The sequence below is a fragment of the Pteropus alecto genome, unplaced genomic scaffold (genome assembly GCF_000325575.1).
Source record: "Pteropus alecto unplaced genomic scaffold, ASM32557v1 scaffold76, whole genome shotgun sequence".
NCBI lineage: Eukaryota > Metazoa > Chordata > Mammalia > Chiroptera > Pteropodidae > Pteropus > Pteropus alecto.
The window spans coordinates 6576021-6601971 of record NW_006443138.1 but is presented as its reverse complement, the minus strand read 5'-3'; the positions used below and the strand labels follow the sequence as shown (position 1 = coordinate 6601971).

The window sequence follows — 25951 nt, the reverse complement described above, 5'->3', positions numbered from 1 at the left end:
TCATCTCGATTCAAGCTCTCATTTTATAATAAATAAACTGAGAACAGTGGGTTAAGTGCCTTGCCTAAAGCCAAGGCTATCCTAGTAAATGGCAAAGTCTGGACTAATACCCAGGCTAGCCCAATCCACACTAGCTCCCAGACTCATTCAGGCCTTTTCCTTGACAGGTTTTTCTTTTTAACCTTACCAGTACTAAAACAAGAAAATGCATGATTGGATCATCCCTTAATGGGCTTGGAAAATTGTTTTTCCAAAGTATGCTACAGTCGGCAAAAGTAACCGCTGATTTTATTAATAGTGACCCATATGACAAGAATACATTCAGGAGCCAAAACTGAAACTTATTTTCAAAGCAAAAGATCATCCCTGTTACAGAAGTATGAGCACTTCTTCTCAGGGTACAAAGGATTTTTGGTGCTTTACAATTTTAATTGTGTAGTAATAAATTACAATAGGTCTTAGAGTCATAAACAAAAAGCTCCAGTTTATGTCAAGCAACATTCAATATTGCTTGTAACACTGCATGTTGCCATAGCAACATAATTGTCTATACTCTTGGATCCCATATCCTTACCTCTCACACGGTGACAACTCAGCCCACTCCAAGCTTCCATCGCTCCACTGAAATAGTCTAAGGTCAATAATAAACTGTCAATGCACACAATGGCTATTTTTCTATCCATGTCCACCACTGCTCTCCTTATATCATCATCCTCATTTCCTCCTACCTCCTTCCCTTCCTTCTCAGTTCCCTTTGCAGAATTATCTTCCTCTCCCAGTATATGCTGGAGTTCCTCAAGGCATGGTTGTAGATTGCCTTTTTGCTTTATATTGTCCTCCTAGGCAAGCTCATCCTGGTCTAAGTTTTCATCCTTGTCAGGTGTACTCTAGAAACTCTCCCAGTTTTATCTCCACTTCAGCTCAAAAATTTCCTAACTCCTAGACCTGTTTATCTGATTATTTGATTAACAGCTTGAATTGAACGGCTCAAAGATGTCTCAAAATCAAGAGAGGTATGTATGAACTCATAATCTTCCTCCTCCCACCCCACTCTTCTTGTGTTTTCTCAGAGAATGGCAGCATTCTCTATCAAATTGTGCAAATCAGACACGTGTGATTGTTGACTTCACTCCCTCCCGTGCCTTTCATTTCTAATCTGTCTCAAGTCCAGTTGATTCTGTATGTTAAATTCTCTTGAATCTATCCACTTCTATCATCTCGCCACCACCACCTTTCCAAACTATCACATCTCACTACAGCTGTCTCCCAGATGGTCTTCTAGCATCTCTCTGGTTCTCTTTTATTTGTTCCAAAACAAAGGGGTTGACTGTGACCCTCTTGTTCTTATTAGATTTCTAACATAGCCTATAAGATAACCTATGGGTCCAAGGCTGGCCTGCCTTTCCAGGCTCATGTCACACCGTCTCCTCACCCTGCTATACTCCATCCTTTTTGCAGTTTACACTCATCGTTATTCCTCCAACCAATGGGCCTTTGTATATGCTATTTCCTTTTTACCAGAAATGCTATTCCCTCCCTTTGCTAACTTCTATGTATTCATCAGATTTCAGCTCAGCCATCCTTTCAAGGACACACTCACTGACAGCTAATCCTGGGACAGATTTTTTGGTGATATGCTCCAGAGAACTATGTTCCTTTTAGAATAACTCACTTTGTTTTTATTTAAAGAACATCTATCTTTTCTGCTAAACAGATGTCTCTTGGGAACATAGAACTTTCTTTGCACAGTGCCTAGCATAGTACCTGGCACATAATATACATTTAATAAACCTTTGTTGAGTGAATGAAATTATCACTGTATTCCTGATGTTAGCAAGTACAACCCAGTCCACGTCTGGAAACAAATGCAAAATTGAATATGTAATAAATCTGGTCTCCATTTTTTTAAATCGAACTTTCACCTTTAGCCATTCTACATATTCATTCACCCAACAACTATTTACTGATAGAGCTGATGTAGAGTGCTTATTGAATGCTGTTGCTTTTAAATAAAGTTTTTTTAAAAAGACGATGACTAATGATTTAAATGTGGCAAGGTCTAAAATGTATTTAAAAAAATGAAACGAGAAATCTTGCTTTATTTCAGAGAGAAAGATTTCTTTTTGTTATTTTAAAAAGGAGAAGAGGAATTTCTTATTTGGGAGCTGGACAGGCCAGCTTTCCCACTGCACATACACAGAGATGCTATCATTCTTCCACTAGTTCTAATATGCAATACGAAAGTAAAATCATCAGGTACTCTTTATTTGTAACTGGTAAAAACTGAAGTTCAGTCATTTAACAAAAGATAAAAAACAAGTGCAGTTACATCTGTAACGAAAGGACAGTGTGTGTTTTTCCACAGCACAGTGTTTCTGGTTTGTCTCTGTGGCTGGTCCTGGTCATCTGGTACATTTTTCCCCCAGAAATGTCCTTCTCAATGGGAAGAGAGTCTTCAGGGCACAAAATGTTTATCAGCCAGTAGTACAAATTTTATTCACTTATATTTACGCACTCCCACCCTATCTTGCTCCAACCTTCTCACTGCATTCCTACTGACATCATTTATTAAAACCTTCCCAACATTTATTATAATCTTCCCTCAACATTTACTATAGCCTTCCCCCAACATTTATTATAATCCTCCCCAAGTCGTATTTACAGTTAAAACAATTTGTACATGGCACAAATCAACGCTTTGCTATTAGTGCACAGAAATCACATAATCCTCACTGTGCTGAAATACTTTTCTCCAGCTTTTGGGAAATAATTATATGTTAATTTAAACATACACAGAGAACATTATTAAACAAACAGTGCCTGAGGCTCATCTGGTCAGACAAATTGTTTTTGTACTTCCTAGCACAATAAAATACAGCTTTGGAAACTGAGAAAGACCAAAGAAAATTTGAAACAAAAACAGAACATCACAAATACTAATCATAAAACAGACTAATACATTGAAATTCTGTCAAAATAGATTTTCTGTGAGGCTTTCATTTCAAACAGGTCAGGAAAAAAATCCTACAACATATATTTTATACACGTGGCTCTTTGTCTTCTTAAGTGTTGTTTTCTCATTTAAAGTTTATAAATATATTTAGAAAAAAGGATTATTTACTACAAGAGGATTTATCCATCTCAATTTATTGCCAAAGGTTATCGACAACTATTTTTAATGCTTTCATGTCAAGAGGCTGGAAGGTAGAAATACATTTTGCAATTAAATATGTGGCACTATATTTTCCTCAAGTAGAAATCATGTATTTCCCCTACAGCCTAATTAAAAATTTTTCCTTGAAAAACTCATGAAACTATTTTAATATTGACCATTTTTCTACCTTTCTTTAAAATCTTTCCATTTTCAGCAAGTTTCTGCTAAGTGTTTGGATAGCATTTGCTCTGACTTGTTGCATAAGAATTTCCCTTGGCCACCTTAGAAAGGCTAGACTCAGTTCACTCTAAATCCTCAATACCAGAGAAAGCTCCACGGATGCCTCAAATGTGAAAGGTAGGGAGGTAGAATTAAGAAAATACCAAGTGAAAGGCGCAGAGGCCAGGAGAATATTTATCAAGATAATATGAAACTTGTTCAATTCCATCTATAGTCTCTTCTCGGGCTATTTAAACATGGAACTATTTTGTTTTTTAACTTTACATGTAATTTCAAGAGTTCACTGAGAGCCCAAAAATAAGACTACCTATAGAAACTGTAGTTTTTTTGGATAACATACAACTTCTTACATTAATTTTCTATTAGAAAAATCGTACCACTGGCACTACATTTTGTCTCATGGTCTCCTTTAATACACTTTGCTTTCTATAAATTATATTTTATTTCTATAAATAAAATAAGCAGGAAGTTATCCTACACTAAAATAGAAATGTTAGATTTAAATTCTGACTTGAACACTTTGGCCAAAATTATAATAGAGTTCACACTGGGGACCACCTACAAGCAAGTAGAGGAGTCCTATGTGTCCTTCCTTGGAAGAGCTGAATATTTAAAAACCACGACGCATTTGTAGTTCACTGATATGAAGTCCTCTGTCACTATAATAGAACTTTATAGTAGAACTTTCCATGTACTTCATTTGGTGTGACCGAATCATCCTATATATTTCATACAATCATCTTTGAAAAGAAGCATGAACCACTGTTTTAGAGAATTAAGTTTTTGAAAAAAGGTACTCTTTAGAAGAAAATGTCACATTTATGATTATCATTTCCATTGTGCTACTTCTTGTAAATCATCATTCAATGGATTTTGCAATGTAATTTTTTTTTTCTTATTTGAAAGTGACTTGCATACTTAACATTTTTTAATCTTCTTGGCGTGACTTTCTTTCCTCCACAAAACCTAATTAAGGACGTTGTACTAATTTACTCTTACTTACTTCCTGTTCACTGAGTTTAAAATGGGTATAGGCGAGAATGCCGAATAATGTACATAACATGCCAAGACCCTGATTAACTGACAGTGGATCCTTAAATAAAACATATCCTCCAAATAAAGTAATGCAGAACTTGAAGTGTCCAAACATGTTATAGCTGAGGTTGTTGGATAAGGATAAAAAGGAATAACAAGCTAGATAGTACATTCACACAAACACACACACACGCACTCATACACACAGCAATGGCTTCCCGTGGCTAGAAAGAACTGCATGAAACACAGATGAACAGCAGCAGTCTCCCATCTAAAGAACAACTTCATTGACTTGCTGGGTCAATGCTAGTTTCTACAGGTAGGTTATAGCAATTTAAACAGTGACAGGAGGCTGCCTCTCCTATCCTTGATCTCCAAACAATAGAAAAGGGGCTACAATCTAAGGTTAGAAAAGAAATTCAGAGCAAGGTACAGAGAAGATATTTTGTACAGCAAGTTTTGATCATGTTCTAGAGGGCCAATTCTAATAAACTTCCCTTGGCAAGCAAAGCGAGATGTGTAAGGAGCCAGAGAGTTGACACAAGTAGGCACATCCAGTGTGCTTAAGTTTAGCAGGGAAATCAGAGAAAGGGGAGGGAGTAACACTGAGCACCTATGACACACTAGGTACTAAGCACCATATGTGTTAGCTATAACAACAGTTATCAATAGCAGAATTTATGCATAGTAAACATCTGCCAGGTGCTTGACACATATTCGCTCAAACACAACAACCCAACATCATTTGAGGGAATATGTGATAAGAATGAGATCCAAGAACTCTCATAAGTGACAAGTGAGACCCAAAAGCTCTCACAACTTGCTCAGGCCCACAGGTAGAGGCAGAGACAGGCATGCACATCTGGATCTGTCTGGCCTTAAAGCCCAGGCTCTTTCCTCTCTTCTGAGACCAAATGAGCAGCCTGGAAGTTCCTTCTGGGCAGGAGAGTACTGCCATGTCACAGAGGTACCTGTGCTCGCCTGACTCAACACAAGTGATTTCCTGAGAGGCACAGGATCTTCCCAAGGATGTTAATTAGAACCATAATAAAATATGCTTTATTTTCAATTATGAGCTACCTTCAAATGCTCTGGCTCTAACATTTCAGCATTTCTTTACTCCTCAGCCTCTCTTTCAAGTAGCCCATGATATGTTAGATATTTATACTAGAGGGAAAGCAAATATAAAGAAATTCTTCAGTGAATCCTTTTGTAAAGTACAAAAAAAGGACCAGTCTATACTCGATATTTACAATTCCTCTAATTTTCCACTCTGTTTCAGTTAAGCTTTCACTTCAGCACTCTGAAAGCTCTTGTCAAAACTGTCACTGCCCTTCACCTTACAAAACCCCTTCATCAATTACGTCTTCCTTGTTCTTGACCTGTCAGTGGCATTTGACATGGCTGATCTCCCTTCCTCCTCACTTGGTTTCTACACTACTCTCCTTCCTTCTGCCTTAATTGCTCCTTCCCTGCCTCTTCTGGCTGGGTCCTCTCATCTCTCTGAACTCTAAACATTAAAGTGACCCAGGACCCAAATTTGGGCATCTCTTCTTCTACTACTTGTTTACGTGGCCATCTCAATCAGTCTCACTGCTTTAAACCAAATCTACACACTACTGTCTCTAGACTATCTCCAGCTGAGACCTTGACCCTGAGCACTTTCTCTTCCTCTTCACCCCCAAACCTAGGGGCTGTCCTATCCAAGTTAATGGCAACTCCATGCTACTAACATGTACATAACATGTACATAACATGCCCAAACCATTTGAGTCAACCTTGCTTCCTGTCATATTCTCCACATCCAATTTGTCAGCAAAAACTGTTGGCTCTACTTGAAAATATATCCAGAATCCAATCACTCCTCCCTATGTCCATTGCTACTATCCTGGTACCAAACCACTATTTCTAAATTAGAATATTACAGTGACTTATTGACAATTTCCCTTTTTCCTCTGCTTCTTTTAGTACAGTGGTTCTCATGCAGGGGTGATTTTGCCACCTGGGCAAGGTCTGGACACATTTTTGGTTGTCATAATTGGAGAAGGGGTATGCTACTGGCATCTAGTGGGTAGAGGCCAAGGATACTGCTAAACATCCTACACTGTACAGGACAGGCCTCTGCAATAAAGAATTATCTGGCCCAAAAGATGAACAACACTGAGGTTAGGAAACCCTGCTTTGGTCTATTCTCAAGACAGCAGACCAGAGTGATCCTATTAGAATATAAGTAAAATCATGTCATTTCTTTCCTCAAAACTCCAAAGGCTTCCCTTCTTGCTCAGAGTAAGAGTCTTTATGTAAAAGCTCTGCTCCATCTGGCTCCTGTTACCTCTCAGAGTCCTACTATACTCCATGCTCTGCTCTTCCTGCTCCAACTCCACAGGCTTCCTTGTTCCTTAGAGCCTCTCACCTGCTGTGAATCCCGATCTGCATGGTGCAACCTCCTTTCCTTCAGGTCTTTACTCAAAAGTCCCCTTCCTATAGAGGTCTTCTTGCCTCTTCTCCCTAAAATTTCAACTCTGTTCCCAATATTTCATATCCTCTTTCCTGCTTTATTTTTTCTCCTTGGCAATTAACACTATCTACACTGTTGTATATGTATATTTTCTACTTTTATTGTTTATAGTCTATCATTCTTAACAGAATTTAAGCCCATGAGAGCAAAGATTTTTTTGTCTATTTGGCCCACTACTGTATCTCCAGTGCCTAGAATATAGTACATATTCAATATGTAAATGTTAAGTCAACGAACGGTTTATAGTGGGTGTTCAATAAATGCCTGTTGAATGAATAAATGTCCTTAATCGGGACACACCCTTGGATACCTTGACTTAGCACAGTGCATGAGTTCAGGGACCAGACTACACGGTTTGAAATCTGGACACCACACTTTTTAGCTGCTCAACCTTGAATTATTTAACTGCTCTGCACCTTCATTTCCATCTCTGCAAAATTAAATGACAGAATCTACCTCACAGAGCAGCTGTGAGAATTAAATGCCTAATACACACAAGGTGTTTCAAAAAGTGCCTGGCCAAAATAAAATTTTATTGTTGGTTTTTAAAAAAATTATTATTATTGTTATTTATTGATACGTGGCAAATATGCTGCTTTTTACTTTGATGATATTTCAGTGTTCACTCATCTCTATAACGCAGTACACTCTCATATAACGTTACTAAACTACCTCTCTGATTTAAGGAAATCCATTCTTTGCATCTGTAGAGCAGAGTGAAATGAGAAGAGAAACAAAATGATGGCATAGATTAAGAATGGGCGGTTAAATCTGATTCAGACCTTCAAGGTATGACTTCATTTCTTGAAGTAATATTGAGAAAAACAGGCACACCCATATCCAAGCACATACAAAAACATACTCTAAAAGTCAGAGGTCACTTATGTCAGTTCAGAGGTCTGAAATTATCTTTTGTTACCTGGAAAACCACACCTACTTTATTACTATTGATAACTGAGAACTGATTGACAACCTAAGCATCCATCCTATTATTTATTTAACCCCACCAAGTGCAAGGAATGGTTCTCTATGTTCATTTCGATAAAGTAAAAGGTCTCTACTACTTAAGAAAATTCAAAAATGTTCATGATACAGAAAGCTAACCCATTTTCCCAGTTCATATTTCTTTATATTTCTATTGACTCTTGTGTGTAACGAGATGGCAAAAGATTAAAAAATAACTCACTCTACTCAATTTAGGCCATGCAATACTAAGTGTGAGACTCAAGGAAATAAATGGGATAAAGGTTTGAAAAATATAAAAGGCTATGCATTTCTAAGTTATTAGGAAAAGGATACGTAACTGGTGAAGTGTTTCCAATGATCCAATAAATTGATAAGTTCACCATGAAAGCTATTACTCCAGATAGCAGCACCATAAGCTACAAATAAACCAAAAGAATCATTAATGAAAAGAAGGTTCGGTCACAATAATCAATGAAAAATACATTTCATTAGACATTTCTAAGAACTGAAATATCAACTATTAAGAATAAGATTTTTAAAAGGAGAGAATCAATTTGAAAGACAACAAGAATTGAGGGTTAAAAAGTGGAATGAATAATATTTGGAAATGTAATTTTGTCTACAAAATTCAAAGGAAAATTCTCCAATAATATCCTGCCTCTGAATGTGAATTTCCAGGTTCATTTTTCTTATCCATCTGAAGAAAATTTACTTTGTAATAATTTCTTATTAAAAAAGCAATACATGCTTATTATAGAAAAATTAGAAATAAAGATAAACCAAAAGAATATAAGAAATTCTTATAATCCCAACCACCCACCATTGTTAATATCTTAGCATATATCCTTCCAGATCTTTTTTCTATTGAATTGCTCATATTTATTCTTAAATTAAATCAATATACATTCATTGGATATGTATAAACTAGGCCATGCATTGTAAGGAACACAATACGTTCTTGTCCTCAAAGAGCTTTGAAACCACTTAAGGACATAATAAAAGTTTTGATAATCATGGCTTAAACTTACATAGTACTTATTAAGTGCCAAGATTGTTCTAAATGTTTTACATGTATTAACTCACTTGATCCTCATAAATACCCATGAGGTAGTAAAATATTACCCCTTTTTACAGACAAGAAAACAGAGCACAGAAAGGTAAAAGTAATCTGCCTATCTATGATCACATAGCTAGTAAGTGCCAAAGCTGAAATTATCTCAGTAACAGGCAGAGAGACAATAGGTTCTATGTGAATCTCTAAGCAGGACATGTCATTTTGGGCTGAGATAGTGAGAAAAGTCTTTGGATCTCAAATGTATGTATAAAGAAAGGGAGGGAGGACTTCAAGCAGAGGGAACAGTGTGGGTCAAAGCATGGAAGAATGAAAGCACAAGCTGTGTGCATGGGGCAGTGAATAAGCCAATGTGGCTGAGGACAGAGGGACAAAGTGGTCTGTGCCACTGTGCATATATACAGCTTTCTTTCAAAACCTATCCCGCAATTTTATTTAAAAAGTTATAGAGTCATTTTCTATTTCTAAAATAAGAGTTTAGATAAAATGTTAGTTATGATTTGAATTAATAAGTTTAAGTTCCAAAGAAAAAAATACATCATATTTGAAGATCCTTTCTGTCCCATGTGGTTTTATCAGTTTTTAGTGCAGCCATAAGAGGACTAGAGGAGTTGGATTTGCATCCTATTTAGGTAAAAAGGGTAATACCTTAATTGTTTTATAAAAGGGCGGCCTGTTAAATTTTCAACTAAGAGAAACTTGCTCCTTAAAGATTTTAAAAACTGTTTCTAGAAATATATCATTATTAATTTTACTGTATGCATGAATGTTACATACTTATTTCTTGATGACTTAGCACATTCATTAAAAACACAATTATAAGATCTACTTTGAGGCAATGATGCCCTCTAGGGACATTAAATAAGGGGACTTTCGCTTATTAAATGGTCTCAGACTATTGTGTATTGTTTCTTTGACTTTTTTAAATAACCTTTCTGTTGTATTTTTCTTTCTCAAATTTCTCAAAGGGCCTAAAATTTCTCCTTTCCTAACTTAACATGTCTAAGCTGCAGTGATTTGAAGACCAGACCACCAAGATAGCTAGAACTTTTGTGAAATCAAGAGGAAATATCATCTGACAGCTTTCTACTTTGGAAAAAAGGGTATATGCTAAAGCATATGAATTTGAAACAACTATCAATCTACTCACAGGCAGCACAGTAGGGTGGTTACGAATATGGACTTTGGAGCCAGAATGCATGGATTCAAACTCGAGCTCTGCATTAGCTGCAGGATTTCCAGTCAGTTACTTACCTCTTAGTTTCTAAGTTTCCTCATCAGTAAATGTAGGGATAATAATAGTAGCCACACAATAAATTTGCTATCAGGATTTTTGCAAAATGCTTAGAATAGTGCCTAGTGCCTAGAACATAGACAGGACTATATAAGTTTGATATGTTAACACTACCAACAAAAAAGACATTCTTATTGACTGTGTTCCAAAGGTTAAAGTTATAGGAAGCAGACATTCCTTCCCTAAGTGTGTGGACTATACTTTCTAACTTAAAATGTTCCCAAAGTACATATCCATTTAATCTGGCAATTCCACTCTTAGGACTCTATTCCATGGAAAAAAGTACCAGTTCTTGAGGACACACGTACAAGGATGCTCACCGCAACACTGTAATTAAGAACTAGAACTGGAACTATTATGTAGACATTAAAAGAATGATATGAAGAAATTTTCATGAAATATTGAAAAAAATCAGAAACAAAAAATCGTGTGATATGATCCTACTTTTGTAAAAAGAAACAAATGTTTACTTTATGTATATGTGTGTGTGTATATGTATGTGCTGTGTGTTTTGACATATATGTATGTATACCACGGAGAAAAATATGGAGGAACAAACGCTAGAATGTTGACATGACTTACTTCAAGGGGCAGCAGGGATGGGGTTATGAGATGTTGAAGTGTGTATGGGTAGGAGGGCTGGGGAAAAGGAACCCGTGATAAACACAGATTATGTGATAAGGCCATGCATATCATATTATACATACATACATACATACACACACACATGCACGCATATATATTTTTTAAAAATTCCATAAAGTAGTCACCAAAATGGTAAAGGTGATTACCTTAGTTTGGCAGGATTCTAGGAGATTTACACATTCTTTATATTTTTATATACGAGTATATACTATTTATATTACTAAAACAAAATCAATAAGGCTATATCTTCGTTGCAAAAAACAAAATAGATGTCCAAATTATTTGTGGGCTATCTTGTGGAGTGGTCAGGACAGTAACCAGGCATCAGGAGACCTGAATTCTCGTCCTGGTTTTGCCACTGACTATCTGTCTGACCCTAGGCAAGTCCCTTAACCTTTCTGTGCCTCAGTTTCTTCATCTAAAAAATAATCCTTACCTTGCCTCTCTTAAAGGGTGATTATAAAGATTAAATATGAGAATAGATCTGAGATAGTGCTCTGAAAATTAAAATTATATTACTAATGGAGGGAATATTATCGTCTTGTTTATTAAACACCCAAACAATCAGAACTCACCAAAGCAGAAATTGACCAGGGACCAAACAGTCCTCCTTCTCCAAACACTGGTTCAAAGAAGGGCACAGCAACCAGCAACATGGCAGAGGACATCGGAGCCTGGTAGTATAGCAGCTGCATTGAGTTTACTTGCAATTCATGCTGTTTGGCTCCTACCCACTGAAAATTAGGAGATAAAATCAGTTAGGCAGGAAAAAAAAACAGCATTACACCAATAAAGGAAAGATGCAACTCTAGCCACAAAGATGGGAATGTGGGGCACAGGGCTGGGGAAGAGGAAACACCTAATCATTCCACAAGATTTCTAAAACCCATAATACATACGAATGTCCTTTAAGCACCTTGGATGAAAAGAGCTTTAAAAATTCAATATCTTCTCATGTATTTTCTTCTCAATTATAAAGGAGAAAAAATCCCTCTTCTCTCCTGATCCTAGTAAATGAAGAAAGTCAGTGCATACAGGGGCCCCTGAGCATCAGAGATCTCAGAAAAATATGGCAGGAACAGATATTTAGGTAATAAGTAGGAATACAGATGTAGTGTCAGACTTCATTTCTTTCTACAAGTGGCCTCCCAAAAAGACTGGGAGGCAGGGCAGACTAATTTAGAGACTAACAGGAACAAACCTCAGTTATTCTAGGTAGCTGCCATGTGTGTGGCTAGAAAGGTATGTGAGGTCTTTTCATTCACTTTAGAAAACCCAGTCAATGGTAGAAGAAATTTTCCTCTTTATGGATGTCTTATCTGTGGGTAATCCTCACCAATAATACTCCTCAAGAAATGAGATAATCACAAACTCTAATCGATTATATCATTCAGCAGAGCCAACACCTCAAAGCCCCAAGTCCCATCAGTCCTCAAAATTCTTCACAAATATGAATGTTTAAAGAAAGCTTGATAGGATTGTTTAAATAAGATCTGGCAAAAACAGCCAGGCTTTTGAATAACTGCTCCTACGTAATTCTTTTTCCTGTAGGTCTGGGTATCCCGTTACCTATACTCTAAGTCTATAGCAATTCATCAAGACAAAAATAGAAGAGCAGGAAATCTGAAACATACTCCTACCAGTCTTAACTAAGAGTCTTCTGTAAATATGAAGGACAAAGAATTGATTCTTCCGCTGCTGGCTCCTTGGGGCACCGCAGTGAGCAAAGATGAATGCAGAGTGTCTGCCTACCCCCTCTGCCTTTAGCAGCCTCACCAGGCAGCTCCGTGTCTCTGACGCAGAACCGCCTGGATTGGTGGTGACTCTCAGGGCCTCCACTTTCCCTTCCTGCAGTGCAGTCTAGGATGAACTTGACCTCTGATTTGCACTGTTTCCTCACTCACCTCTTCCTTCACTTACTATTTTTAAGGTAGAGGTCTGGCCTTCCTTTTTTATCCCCGACTGATCTCTTTTACCATCCGATGACATCTATAGCTCCGACCTCTTTCCTTGAGCATCCTTAAACTCATGTCTCCAACAGTTTGCTGGCCATCTTCACTTAGATAACCTGCAGGGACTTGTTTAAAATCAAGCTCATTAGTTCCTGTGTCGCTCCAATAGTTTACATAATCTCCTCCAAAGATCAGACTCCTTACTTTCCTCTTTCACATTCAGTCAGGTCCTACTAACTCTTTCTCTAAGAAGTTTCTAAAGTCTGTTTTTCCTTTCCATGTCCACTATTGTTGTCTTAGTTTAGGGTCTTCCTGCCTTCCCCTAGTTTTCTAACTGCTCGGCCTGTCACCCTTCTTTCCCCTCTCTTATTCACTCTTCATTGCCATAACGGTTAATTTTCTAAAACACAGGGAACAATCAAGTCATTCCGTTCTCTACACTCCTTTCCTGGTGCCGGCAGGATGAAGAGCACATTTCCTTAGCATGACATTCAAGACTGCCATCTGGTCTCACCCAACCTAAGCCTTGTCCTTCCACAATGCCACTATAGTCTCACCAAACAAATCATCTCCAAAAATGCTACATACTTTCTCACATCGTTGCAAAGAAAGAAAATCTGTGTGCATCCTTCAACTGAAATTGTTAACTTTCCCATAAAGATCTACTTCACCACCTTCCTGAAGAACTGCCACTTCCTCCCTTCTGAATTTTCCTTATGACCTATACCTATCCTGCTTTGGATTAGCTGTCTGTATGTGTTTCTACGGTGCTGAATAGTGGCTGCTTTTCATCTTTGTATCCTCAAGGCTGGGCATTAAGTAGGAGAAATGTCTGTTGAATGAATGAGTCAACGGTCTTTCTATAACTAAAGGTCACAGCTGATCACTCATCTTTTAACTCCTTTTAATGCCATAGAAGTATAAGAAAAAAAACTTAGAAATTGCACTTGGATACGATGGGAAAATACAAGTCTCTTTAAAATAAATTTTTAGAGACCATTACATTTTCTGTAATAGCACTTTTACCATTTACTGATAATGGAGAACTCTGCCCATTTAGTTAGTCTATAATCATTCCTTGGTCAATCTCATTTCAAATTATCTACCTGAGGGATATAGAATCCTTTGATTCTAATCTATAGCAATTTTGAGACTAGTGTGAACAAAAATGGTCATATTGGCATGGGCAGTGAGTACTCTGAATTGAAATTACATATAATGAATACAAGAAATTCTAATGTTCAACAAATAAAATTTCTTGCTATATTTAATAAATATTTAATCCATACTGGGCAAAAAAATAAAAAGTTCATTTAGCAAAAAAGAATGTTCATTTACTGTATCTAGTAACAGAATTTAAACACACTAAAGCACACCTAAATAGAATTTTCTTAAAGAACAAAGCTGAGCTTCCTCTGACTGTCTGCAATAAAAGACAGACTATCTGGGAGCTAAGTGAAAAGACTGAGGGTGTGCTCCATCCTTTCATGCCACTGGTGTATTATTTAGACTGCTTCCCTGCTACTAAAATATGTATTCAACCACAGAATTTTTACATAACAATGTTTCTGAAATGATCAGTATCATAAAGTTTACGATGCTAAGGCTATGATTTTAACTCCTAACACTCAACAAGAATGTCATAGTTTATAGCCAGTGGATGTTTGTGAAAGCAGTAAAATTGGTTACACATTTCGACTCTGATTACCCCATGCAGGCACACCCAGAATTTCCAGTCCAAGGTTTTCAGTATAGAGAAAATACTGTTTCACTGTACCCTACATCAAGTTATTTTTTTCCCACTATAAGAAACAAAAAACATACTTGTTCAAATTTTATGGTAATGAAGTTGGTCCATGAATAAATTTTTAATGAATGCCTGCTATAAGCAAGGGCACTGTGCTAAGTACAAGAAGTGAAATACCCATTGCTATAAAATATTGATATAGACAAATTATTTGAAGCCAATATACAAGTTGTAACATCAGCATATTTTTGAAGTAAAGATTTATAAATCTGAAATTTTCCTTTCCCATTCAAATTTTTGAAAGTGTACTCCTTCACAATGTTATAACGAGTAAATGATAAATGTAACCAATGAACTCAGTCCTCAAGTAAAAAGTCTTAATACTCATTTTGTAAAGGTTTCCCAAAAATAATATAACATCACCCCAAACTGAGACTGTTAAGCATTTGTATTATACACTTACAAACAGGTAGGTATTTGGTGAGCATCATACACCCAAGTTTCTCTGACTCCTTTCTTATCTTCACCTTGAGTCAGACAATTTATGCAATTATGCTTTCTTCCCAACAGTCTATTGTCTCTATACTGTACTTTCTAAACCTTGGGATACAGCTTCAAAATTTATGAAATCTGCTAAAAAGGCACATAAAGAAAAAAAATTACCAACCACTTGATAAAGGGATGTAACTAAAACACCAAGAGCAGCAAACACCATTCCAAGGAAATTAAACTTCGTATTGTAATAAGAATTTAGGATTACACCTAAAGTTATAGGAATCTGTAAAGAAAAAGAGGTAAATGTTGTTCAGAATAAATTCAAGACTATTCCTTTCATGGTGTCTTACAAGGTTAATCATAAACACATCACTGGGTAACAATGAACTTCTATAAATTGTTCTTTTCTATTTGAAAAAAGCTGACTCTTAATCCTGTTTCCTCAAAGTGAAATATGATAATTCTACATTATGTTCACATTTAATTCTATTTCAAATTTTGGTTAAAATAATGAGTCAATGCATTGCACTTTGCAAGAACGCAAACCGCATGCACCGACATAGGAAGAACCCAAACCAGTGTCTAAACAACATATAAACATAAACACGAAAGCATTCAGATCTTAAATGCTGTAAGTTTTTTTAAGTGCTAAAATTATTTTAGTCCATTTCCTTTTATTTAAAGATGCAGAAACCTCTGCAGTATGTCACTGCCGACAGAATCTGAGATTTATATTTTATGCTAAACCTTCAACGTTTATCACACATGGTTTGGTTCCCCTGGGGAAGGTGGGCAGCTTTCGCTTGAGCTTTTGCAGATAATCTGATACACCCAATTGCACCACCCAGTACAGCTTTCTTTTCTTACCGATCACAGCATTTAAGGATTATCGTCAAACAGTAGTTATTAAACACACAAGCACACTTCTCGGCTAAGAGCCCAAGAGTGCCAAGATGGCATTTCCACCTTCCCCAAATAAGCCTTAATTCACATGCTCACAGACGACACATGTGTGGATTTCAAGATGATGGAAGAAAGCGTGCAAAGTTAACATTCAAATTTCCCGGAGAGAAAGACGGTCCAGGAGGTGGGTTGTTAGAAGTGTGCCTTGCGAAACTGAAGCTACTCACCAGCGTAAGCTGTATTTTGGTAGAGAAGGTTTTCTTGTAGCAGAGGGTCTGGATGACTATTATCACCGGCGTGGTCATGGCCTTGGCCAGCTGATAGGTGCCTATGGTGTTGTTCTGCAGAGAGAGGTTGGTGAAGACCACAAAGCCACAAAAGCTGAGAGCCAGGAGGAGGAGCTTGGAAGGCGGCAGACTTTTGGGGGCAAAGATGTCCAGCTTCTGGCAGATGTACAAGCCCAGCCAGGTGATCACAAAGTGCACCAGGGTCAGGGTCATGTTGGGGAAGCCGTGGTGCACATAGATCCATTTGTTGAGGAACACGATGCAGATGGACACCAGCAGGTTGAGCAGGAGCCCGGCGGCGATGCGCCCGTTACCCTGAACTCGGTCAGCCAGCGATGCCATGACCCCCACAAAGCCGGGGTTCTCCAGCCTCGGAGAGAGACACCTGGCCTGTCTCCGGCTGCCCTCGCCCGCCTCCTCCGCTGCTGCGTCCTCGCAGCCGCTGGCTTCACGTTCTGGCGGGAGACAGGGTCCCAGGCGAGCAACAGTGGCACACACATGCTCTGCCACCGCCCACAGAAGCCGCTACGACGCGGCAGCACGTCCCACGCGCCCCGCCCCCCGTCCACGTGACTCGGGGCATCCTCACTTCCTCCCCCAACTGGTAGAGGAGCGGCCTAAATCCTGCGCAGGCGCGTTGGGCTCTAGGTGTGGCAAGCGGATGCCTTGGTCCCCTCTACCCTGTTGATCGCCTAACCCCGACCCTAACGAGGCCCATGTGGGACCCCTTTCTTCGTGTTTTACATTTTCTGTGTGAGTTGACTCGACTTGCTGGACAGCTGCTCTCAAGCTGGTAGAGTGGGCTGTACAGACACTGTACAATTTTACATATGAGACAAGTGCTAATTTGTGGTCCTAGCCGGAGAGGGGAAAGCATTACTTCTTGAAGGCATGATTTTAACATTTTATTTACAAACTCCAGATATGAAGAAGAGTAGACAGTATGATGAACCTTGATATACTCATGTTAGCAAACTATTCATTTTTTTCTTTTTGAATCAGTGTTTGGCCTTTTATTGTTCTAGAAAAGTGTCCATTTTACTTAAATGTTCTAATATACTTGTTTAGAGTTGTACATAGTACTCTACTATATTTTAAATTTATTTCATCTGCTCTTACATCACTACTTATTCTAAACATTATGTATTTGGGTTTTCTTTGTCCATTGACTAGCCTTGCCAGTAATTTGTCAGTTTTATGCGCCTTTTCAAAGATTACTTCTACCAATTTTGTTTTGTCATTACTTTTTTTACTCTGATCCCACCCCCCCCCAATTCCTTGAATATTTAGTTCATTTATTTAAAAATAAAAGGGTTGAAGGCTGAGTTTTCCCCTTGAAAATAGCTTTGCCCACAGTCCTCAGGGAATGTAATAAAATCATTGTCCTGAATTCCTAAGTAGCCTGATTGACAGTTTTGATTTCCTCTTTGATGTAAGAATTATTCAAGTATTGAGTACGGGCTTTGTGTCAGGGACTATATTTGGCACTTGGGAAATAACGGAGAGTAAAACCAATCCAGACCCTCTCATAGAACTTAGTGAGAGAAGACTCATTACTAATCAATTATAAATCCTAAAAAATGAATGTTCTGAAGTGAAATATGGTTCTATGAATGTATAAGAGAACCTCATCTAAATTTGATGAGGGAGAAGTGATCAAGGGCTTCCTCAGGGAAATGACTTTTAAACACTTGAGAATGAATGTTAATTAGGCAAAATTTAAAGTCTAGCTTTCCCAACATCATCTTTCTGATGTTTTTCTTCCTATCTTGTCACCAGAGTCTACCATCCTACTGTACTGTGTACCTTTTCCATTGTATATTTATACTGCCATCCTCCCAGTTTGGGTCTGCATGACCCTAACTTATCGGTGATTTATTACACTTACCCTCACTTGCTCCCTAGTTAAGAACCTAGGCTTTAATTAGCCTATTTTAACCTATCTTCATTTAATCTACTCAATTCATTGTCTCCTTGTAAGTACTTATAGATTTGGACTGATAATCTTATCATGAATAAATTATATTTTTATCATTCATTTCTCATATTTGAAAACAGTTAATATATGAACTCAAATTTGGGTTAAAAAAAATATAATGGATTCCAACTGCCTGTTGGTGTAGGGTTACGAATCCTGTCATTCAAGGCCTTCCTCAGTCTAACTCCATCTTTGACACTCATCCAGTTTCCCACTGTTCCAGAACAAGTACCTTTCCAGGCTGATTTAGTTGGTTAAGTGGCTTTCTCTACCTTTTTCACCAAAGCACAGGAGCCCTAACCCTTACTTGTCCTGAAATATGATTATTCTTATTTTCACTTTCACGTGTTGAAAATAGAGGTTTATGGGTGTTAATCTAGCAGCTAGAATGGGATGAGAGTAAGATTCAAACCCAAATTTCTCTGGCTCCCTAGTTCGTTTTCCTTTTATTATGGAAAATTCCAAACTTGTGCAAAGTTAAAACAGTGCAGTGAACCCTCTTGTACCTATCACCTGGTTTCACTGCCATTCTTGTTTCATGCATACCCACTCCCCACCTTTCCATTCGATTTTTAAAAGGTAAACTGTAGTTTTTGACAAATAGATGCAACTATGTAACCCGTATCCCTGTTAAGATATAGAACATTTCTATACCACCTTACAAAATTCCCTAGAAAATTCCCACCCCACTCCTAGGAAGCGACTGTTCTAATTTTTTTCACCATATGTTAATTTAGACTGTTCTAGAACTTAATATATGATCATACAGTATGTACTCCTTTTGTGTCTAAGTTCTTTTGTTGAGATCAATTCTTTCCTTTTTATATTGCTGAGTAGTATTGTTTTGTATGAACATATAATTTGTTTTGCCATTGTTCTACTGACAGTGTACGGGGGGGCGGGCGGTTAAGTTTATTTTCCTTGTGGATATTCAGTTGTTTGTTCTGTCACAATTTTTTGAACTTCATCCAAATCTTTTACTTTGAAAAATTTTAAATCTGTAGAAAAGCCGAAAGACTAGTATAACAAACATGCTTATGCCCTTTACATAGATTCACTAGTTAACATTTTGCTATATTTGCTTTATCTTAGAAGACTTTTAAAGCTAAACCATTTCAAAGTGAAGTATAGACTTCATGACTTCATCTCGAAATATTTCAACACGCATCTCCTAAGAACACTCTTCTACCTAGCCATGATACCATTATCGCACCTAAGAAAATATTAATTCAATCATCCAAACTATTATACAATCTATTTTCTTGCTAGACTATTGGTAGTGTTAAACCCCTGTAAATCAGTTTGAGAAGAGACATCTTTATTATGTTGAATCTTTCAGTTAATAAACATGGTGTCTCTCCATTTATTTGGCTCTTCTTTGGACTTTCATCAGTATTTTCTAGTTTTCAGCACATAAATCCATGCATGTTTTGTTAGATTCACAATTTTTTATCAGTTCATACTGCTCTACCTCATTTTTTAAATGAACACATAGTAAGATATACAAAGGTTTTGATATGTCAATATTTCATCATTGGATCACTTTAGCAAGAATAAAAACTTGAGGCAGAGTCCATTTGTCTCTACATCTCTTCCCAACTGATGCCAGGACAATGTTATGATCAACGACTGCTGCCTGCACTGGGTACGGAACTACCAAAACCCACCTCTGACTTAAGCCAGAATGGCCCAAACTTAGGTAATTAGAATTAGAAGCACTTATAGCATCTTATGTTTCAAAATACAAATTCCATGACTCCATCCCAGGCCTCCTGAGCCAGACATCTCTAGGGGTGGCATTTATAAATACATTTTTAATAAATTCCTTACATGATTCAGATGATTAGCCAGTTTTGATGTTCCTAATCCAGACCACATTTTCTATTAGTCACATTCTTTTTAATTTTTTCCCTCCACTTCTAAGTCCTACACTCTAGTAAGTCTGGCATACTTGCTGATTCATAAACATGCACTAGCATTTATAGGCCTTGCTCATACTGACTTCCTAACCTGTAGTACCACACCCTTCTCGTGCTTTATCTTTGCCTTTGCAAATTCTGTGCATTACTCAAACCTCAGCTCAAATGCTACTTCCTCAGAGACCTTTGAGCTGGAAATAGTTTCTTCCTGTCTAGATTCCTTGTATTTTTGAATGGCATTGAAAGTATATATTTATTGTATTTCCCTACTAGAAGAGCTGGATTAGACCTTACTCATTTTGTATTCCTCAATTTATTCAGTGTTTACCGTGTGCCAGATACTACACTAACTGTTTACATGCTCCAACTTATTTTAGTAGCAGGCTTGCTAAATGAGTTAATAAACTAGAAATGTCTTCAAAGTACTAAATTTTATGATGAGAAATTATATACCTGGCTTAAATCTACTTTCCATCCTCTTCAGAGCACTTATGAGCACAGAGAAAAAGTAGAATAGGAAATTTAATTTCTTATTACATTACAGAGAGACAATCCTAGAATTTGTAAGAACAGAAAATTTTAATTTTTTAATAATTTTATTAATAAACAGGGAAATACTGATATAATACACTAAAATTTCATTGTTACCATAAGATTCTGAAAAGTACAAAATTCAAATGTCTAAATTTTACATTTTCCCCCACAATGCAAAAGAAAAAACCAATAATTACAAATACGTATATTTTACAAAAAAACCTCCATTTATCATGGAAATTAATAAGATTACAAACAGTAGATGAATTATGACTGAATTTCATATCCTAATGGATCAAGCCCCTGATCTAGGAGCATCAGAGAGGATTCTCTTAACTTCTGTAGCAATTTCCTTAATTCTTCCTTAGAAAATACCTGATTTTTTAAAAAAAGAGAAAAAGTTAAGAATGACAACAAGAAGAGTATGAACTTACAGTGACCTAATCAGCTTGATTAGCCTAATACAAGAGAAATTCCTCTTCAATATTTATGTAGCCTGAGTCCAGTATGTTAGCATGGCCTAGGAATTTCAAAGCTATTTCTCTGAGCCAATGTATATACTAATAACTGCTTAGGAATGTATACATATTTTGGAAAAAAAAATCATTAGAACTGGACTATTACTTTAAGAAAATCTAAGTGCAGCTAAAAAATATAAACATAATTCGTAAAATTAAATATTACTACGGAGCTTATCAAATCACTAAAATTTAAAAGTATCAATGTTTTAGAACTTACCAGATACAGTTTGTGGCGCTCAGAGGATACCATATCTGCTAACTGAATGCATTCCTGATACTGACCAGTACTATGCAATATGGTGTGAAGCAGAAAACACAACATTGGCAGACAAAGCTTTCTCAGTAAAACCATTTGATGAGTTCTTTCGTGGTCTTCTTCAGCATCCTAGAAACAGACATCAAGTAGTCATTTTAATAACTTTAAGCAAAATACCCTTATTAAAAAAATCAAGTACTGAATCAAAACCAAAATGCAACAGGTAGAAGCTAAAAAGTTTCTCTAAAGCTTATCATGCTCATTAAAAATAAAACAAGTCACGGGGAGAGTTTCAATCACGGTATTTAGTAGACAAGATTTTTTAGCAAAAAAGCATGAAGATGAACAAGATATACTACAGAGAAGTCATAGGTCTGATAATGAAGATAAAATGCTTCTCATTTGTATTTCTAAAAAACTTACTATGTCTTGAATAAAAACATGCATAATAGGAATAAGAGTTAGAGACAAAGTACCACTAGAGCAACAATCAGAACAGAAAACAATCGCCATTCCCCTGGATATATACAAATGGAAATACAGACAGATGAAAGGATGTCTGCAAGGACACACCATACTGATAGTGGTGATTACAGTTGGGAAGGGTCTGGACCAGGGGAGAGGGGCACAGGGAGGGACAACTTCACTGCAAATATTTGGTTAGTTTTTAAACAAAGAATGAATTTATGATTAATTTTTTAAAAACAGAAAACCTGAAAGAACCTATAGATTTGAAAAATACAATCAACGAGGCAGAATAGATATATGAGGAAAATTTAATGTAGAAAAAACAATTAGCATTTCTCTATAAGTATGCACGGACCTTTCTAAGAAATTATGCAGTGCAGAAGAAATAGACCTTTTATGCCCACTACATTTTCTTATAACCAATTTGAAAATTAAGACAAAAAAGGTACCCAACCACACTAAAATTTCTTAAATAATCTTAAAAATAGGGAGAAAATCTATAGAATTCATAGTGCAAAACAAAACAGAAAACAAGACAAGCTAAAAACAGTAAGTGGTCCTTTGAAAAACCTGATACTTAAAATTAATTTTTTAAAGGCACTGTCTTCTTAGAAGTTTGAAAAATTTTCTTCCTTATGACAATTATATTAAATACTAAAAATATTTTCATGTGAGAGGCTATAATATTAAGTCACTAAAACATTTTTCAAAGGTAGATATAAGGGGAGGTGTGAAACAATAAACTGTAATCTGGTAATTCTATCCATGAGCAATTATACTAACTTAGTGACCTACATCAGGTTTCCACACAAAGGAAAAATTACTGTCTTACAAATCTTTTAGTCTTGTTGAGATATAAATACATAAAAGGAAATATAAACTACATGGTTTCCATTTTCTTAGCTTTTCCTAATTCTTGTACAAGTGATATATGTGGTAGCAGGAGCCCTGACAATTCCCAACTTTGTTGAATAAGTAAGAGCATTAAGCTGAGGTGATTCAAAATATCAGTATTTACCATTTGGTTGTTCAAGAAATCTCTTGTCTGATTTAGATTTGAAGAAGTGATTGAGACTGAATATTGATTTTTAAATATTTGCTAAAACAAAAATATCATTCATTGCCTTCTAATCCAACTCCATTTTTACAATACTTCAGACTATTTGTGGCTTTCATTATCTAATCTACTAAAATTAATTAATAATTAGAAGTATATAAAAGATTTATGTATAAATAAGGCACTCAAGTCTTTTCAAAATTTAAATGGCATTTAATTAGCATTTTGGAACACTAAGATGTTATCTTTGTGAGCACCAGCACAAATCAGAAGGGAAAGGTTTAGCTTGAGGAACCTGCTAAAGCTTCAAATTTATTTATGAAGTCAGCAGAGTTCTATTATCAATTTTAGGGTAAAAAGTAAAGACTTTAAAGATAATTACTATATCAGGAATAGGAGCAAACGGGCTCAAATCTAATTTCTTGGCCCTATTGTTTTTGCTTCTGGTCACAAAGGAAACCAGAGAAGCTAGAAAAAGATAGTAGTTAAAAAAAAAAAAAAAATGAATATATTAGGATATGGGTATGTCAGAAGATATTAAGAACATTTCTATGGTTTTCTCTGTTCAAAATAATATGCCAAATACCCAAGAATTCAGCATTTCCAGTTCTCTGTGGATAGATCATCAGGTCTACAGGGGCAAAACTGAATTATTCACTGTTTCTGTCATGCCCTAGGATCAGGCCTCAGTGTCTTTCTCTCACATCATTATTACCTACAGTATCCTTCCTTTCCCCCATCTCAGCTTATCCAAATTCTACCCCATTCCTTCAAGAATCAGTCAAATGCTATACCTTTAAAGTATCCTGTCCAGATTTTTTCAACCTTTTCTTTTCCTGAACTCACAAGATACTTAATTTATGCTTTTCTTATGGCATTCAGTACTTCTGTAATTGGTTCTCAACCTAGGCTAGACATTAAAGCTCTCCAGGCGATTAAAAAAAAAGCCTAGCCCTACCTTAGACCAATTAAACCGGAACCTCTGGGGGTGGAACACAGCATTCTTTAAAAGCTTCCCAGGTAAATGTATAGCTCAGAGGTGAGAGCCACTGCTTTATATGTCTTACTCATACTAGAGTAAGACATATCCCTAAATTAAGTTTAATACATGTATAATTAAAATTTTAGGTCTAGAATTTTAAAAAATTAGATTTTAGTATCCTGAGTGAACATATTAAACCTGAAGAAACAGTTTACCCAACAGCCAAGTATTCCTATACCCTAGCTATAGTATTTTCAATTTAGGTTTAAATTATGGGGTGTTCAGTTATAAGTACAGTGGTTATATAAGAACTATAAATGCTCCTATTCAGAGAGAAAACATTTTAAAAGACAGTTTGCTTTGCTTTGTTCTTTTGCTTTTAGTTATAAACAATGCACACAGCTTAACTTACCTCTCTAACATCCACCATCCATCCTCCGTCAACAAACAATAAGACATTGTACATTTTCTCCTTCACATCAGCAGTAAGGGCATCCAAATGCCCTTTCCAAATACCATAATCCATCTGTAAAACAAACATAGGCAGATATATAATGAACTAAAACCAATAAATAATGTATTTGTAAACTAAGACAGGAGTAGATATATGGAATATCATTCTACAGAGTTAACATTTAGTTAGTCAAATAATATAAAAATAAACATCGACAGATTGCAGTTAAATAAAACACTAAAATAATAAACACTACTGTCATCTGAAGGTATGTTTCATGTCTGGTTAATTATCTACAGAAAAGTAACTAAACAGATGGCTTTTTTTCAAAGTAGAACACTAACAGGAAGATTATCTGTTATAATAGGAATATAGTTGCTGAAAAAATGACCTGTTTAAATATAAGCATGTATTGTTAAGATGCAACAGACAGGTCTCATTTATATTCAACTTACTTCATATTTCTTTTCTTTGTGTTCATGAGCCACTTTCTCAGTAAAAGTTGGTTGAGGTATCAAAGTAGGTTTTTGTGGAGCTGAATTCATATGCTTAAACCACTCATTAAATGTTTCATGGGCTTCCTAAAATATAAAATAAAATAGAAAAATAGAAAAAAAGATTAAACTTTTCATGTATGTTCAACAAAGCTTTTAAAATTTGGTTTTAAGAAGTCAAAATACAGCATCAAGAAATAAAACTTTAATATTAAGTTCTTATGCAAAATAAAAATCATTGTGAATAAGTGTTTTGTAAAGTGACAAACACCAACAGTGTGGGTGGGTGTTGGGGTTGTGTGTGTGTGTGTGTGTGTGTGTGTGTGTGTGTGTGTGTGTGTGTGTGTGTGTGTGTGTGTGTGTGTGTGTGTGTTGTGTGTGTGTGTGTGTGTGTGTGTCTATGTGTGTGTAGTGTTTTCTGGCACCTACTCCTATCTCAGCACCTTGATCACATATGTATTTTGACATTAAGCATTCTATGACGTTATCACTCTGTGATGTGCACATTTGTCTTTTTGACTGCTCTATTAGCTTCTAGAGGGCAAAGACAGAAAGCTATCCAGACTTAATCCTAGAACCTAGCACACTGTAATAGTTTCATTACTTGTTGAACAGATTTTAAATACATGTTGTTATTTTAGTCATAATATAGAATATCTTGCTTTTCTCAGTTATTGCCAAAAGCAGAAATATTAAATTTGAGACAAGCATTCAAAGATTCCTAAGGAAACATAAGTTTCAGAAATCACATACACTGTCTACAATATGTGATGTTCTTGGTTGGTTAGCACTGATTAGAGGCTCATGCTAATGAAGACCAAGTTGTGATTTCAGTGCCACTGTGGATCAGTCAGTACCACAGTCACAAGAAAAGTAAGATAATGAGTCAATCACCACTTCTGGAAACAGTTCAAAGTCTGAGAGTGGATGAGAAAAATTATCACCATATTTGTTTTCTTTACAACTCACCAAATAAGCTC

At 36.3% G+C, this 25951-nt stretch overlaps 2 protein-coding genes across 3 annotated transcripts in view; both read right to left on the bottom strand.

The window, feature by feature from the left end:
• Positions 1–2244: 2244 nt before the first annotated feature.
• On the bottom strand, positions 2245–16866 carry SLC35E3 (solute carrier family 35 member E3). Of its 2 annotated transcripts, XM_006923722.2 has the most exons (5): positions 16249–16866; positions 15291–15401; positions 11500–11658; positions 8247–8329; positions 2245–4551 (listed from the first exon to the last, which is right to left on the bottom strand). In XM_006923722.2, exons 1-5 carry the CDS (start codon positions 16648–16650, stop codon positions 4365–4367), a joined length of 942 nt encoding a protein of 313 aa, XP_006923784.1. In that variant the 5' UTR covers positions 16651–16866; the 3' UTR covers positions 2245–4364. The 2 variants fall into 2 exon arrangements, with proteins under 2 accessions (XP_006923784.1, XP_015454024.1); XM_015598538.2 differs by lacking the exon at positions 15291–15401 and having other exon boundaries at positions 16249–16830.
• A 3898-nt stretch (positions 16867–20764) lies between these two features.
• Positions 20765–25951, bottom strand: part of NUP107 (nucleoporin 107) — a 36515-nt gene continuing 31328 nt past the window's right edge. The window contains exons 26-30 of the mRNA XM_015598411.2: positions 25941–25948; positions 24933–25058; positions 24436–24549; positions 21478–21645; positions 20765–21114 (exon numbers count right to left, since the gene is read on the bottom strand). Of these exons, the coding sequence (XP_015453897.1) occupies positions 21007–21114; positions 21478–21645; positions 24436–24549; positions 24933–25058; positions 25941–25948 (524 nt within the window). The 3' untranslated portion in view covers positions 20765–21006. The remainder of the gene's footprint in view (positions 21115–21477; positions 21646–24435; positions 24550–24932; positions 25059–25940; positions 25949–25951) is intronic.

Bases quoted from the DNA above. Each gene is read 5' to 3' on its own strand.
- SLC35E3 (XM_006923722.2), bottom strand. From the start codon at position 16,650: ATGGCATCGCTGGCTGACCGAGTTCAGGGTAACGGGCGCATCGCCGCC. The intron at 15,402-16,248 runs GTGAGTAGCTTC...TTTTCTTTACAG, and splicing joins CCAAAATACAGCTTACGCTG to ATTCCTATAACTTTAGGTGT. The intron at 4,552-8,246 runs GTATCCTTTTCC...CAACAACCTCAG, and splicing joins GGAAACACTTCACCAGTTAC to CTATAACATGTTTGGACACT.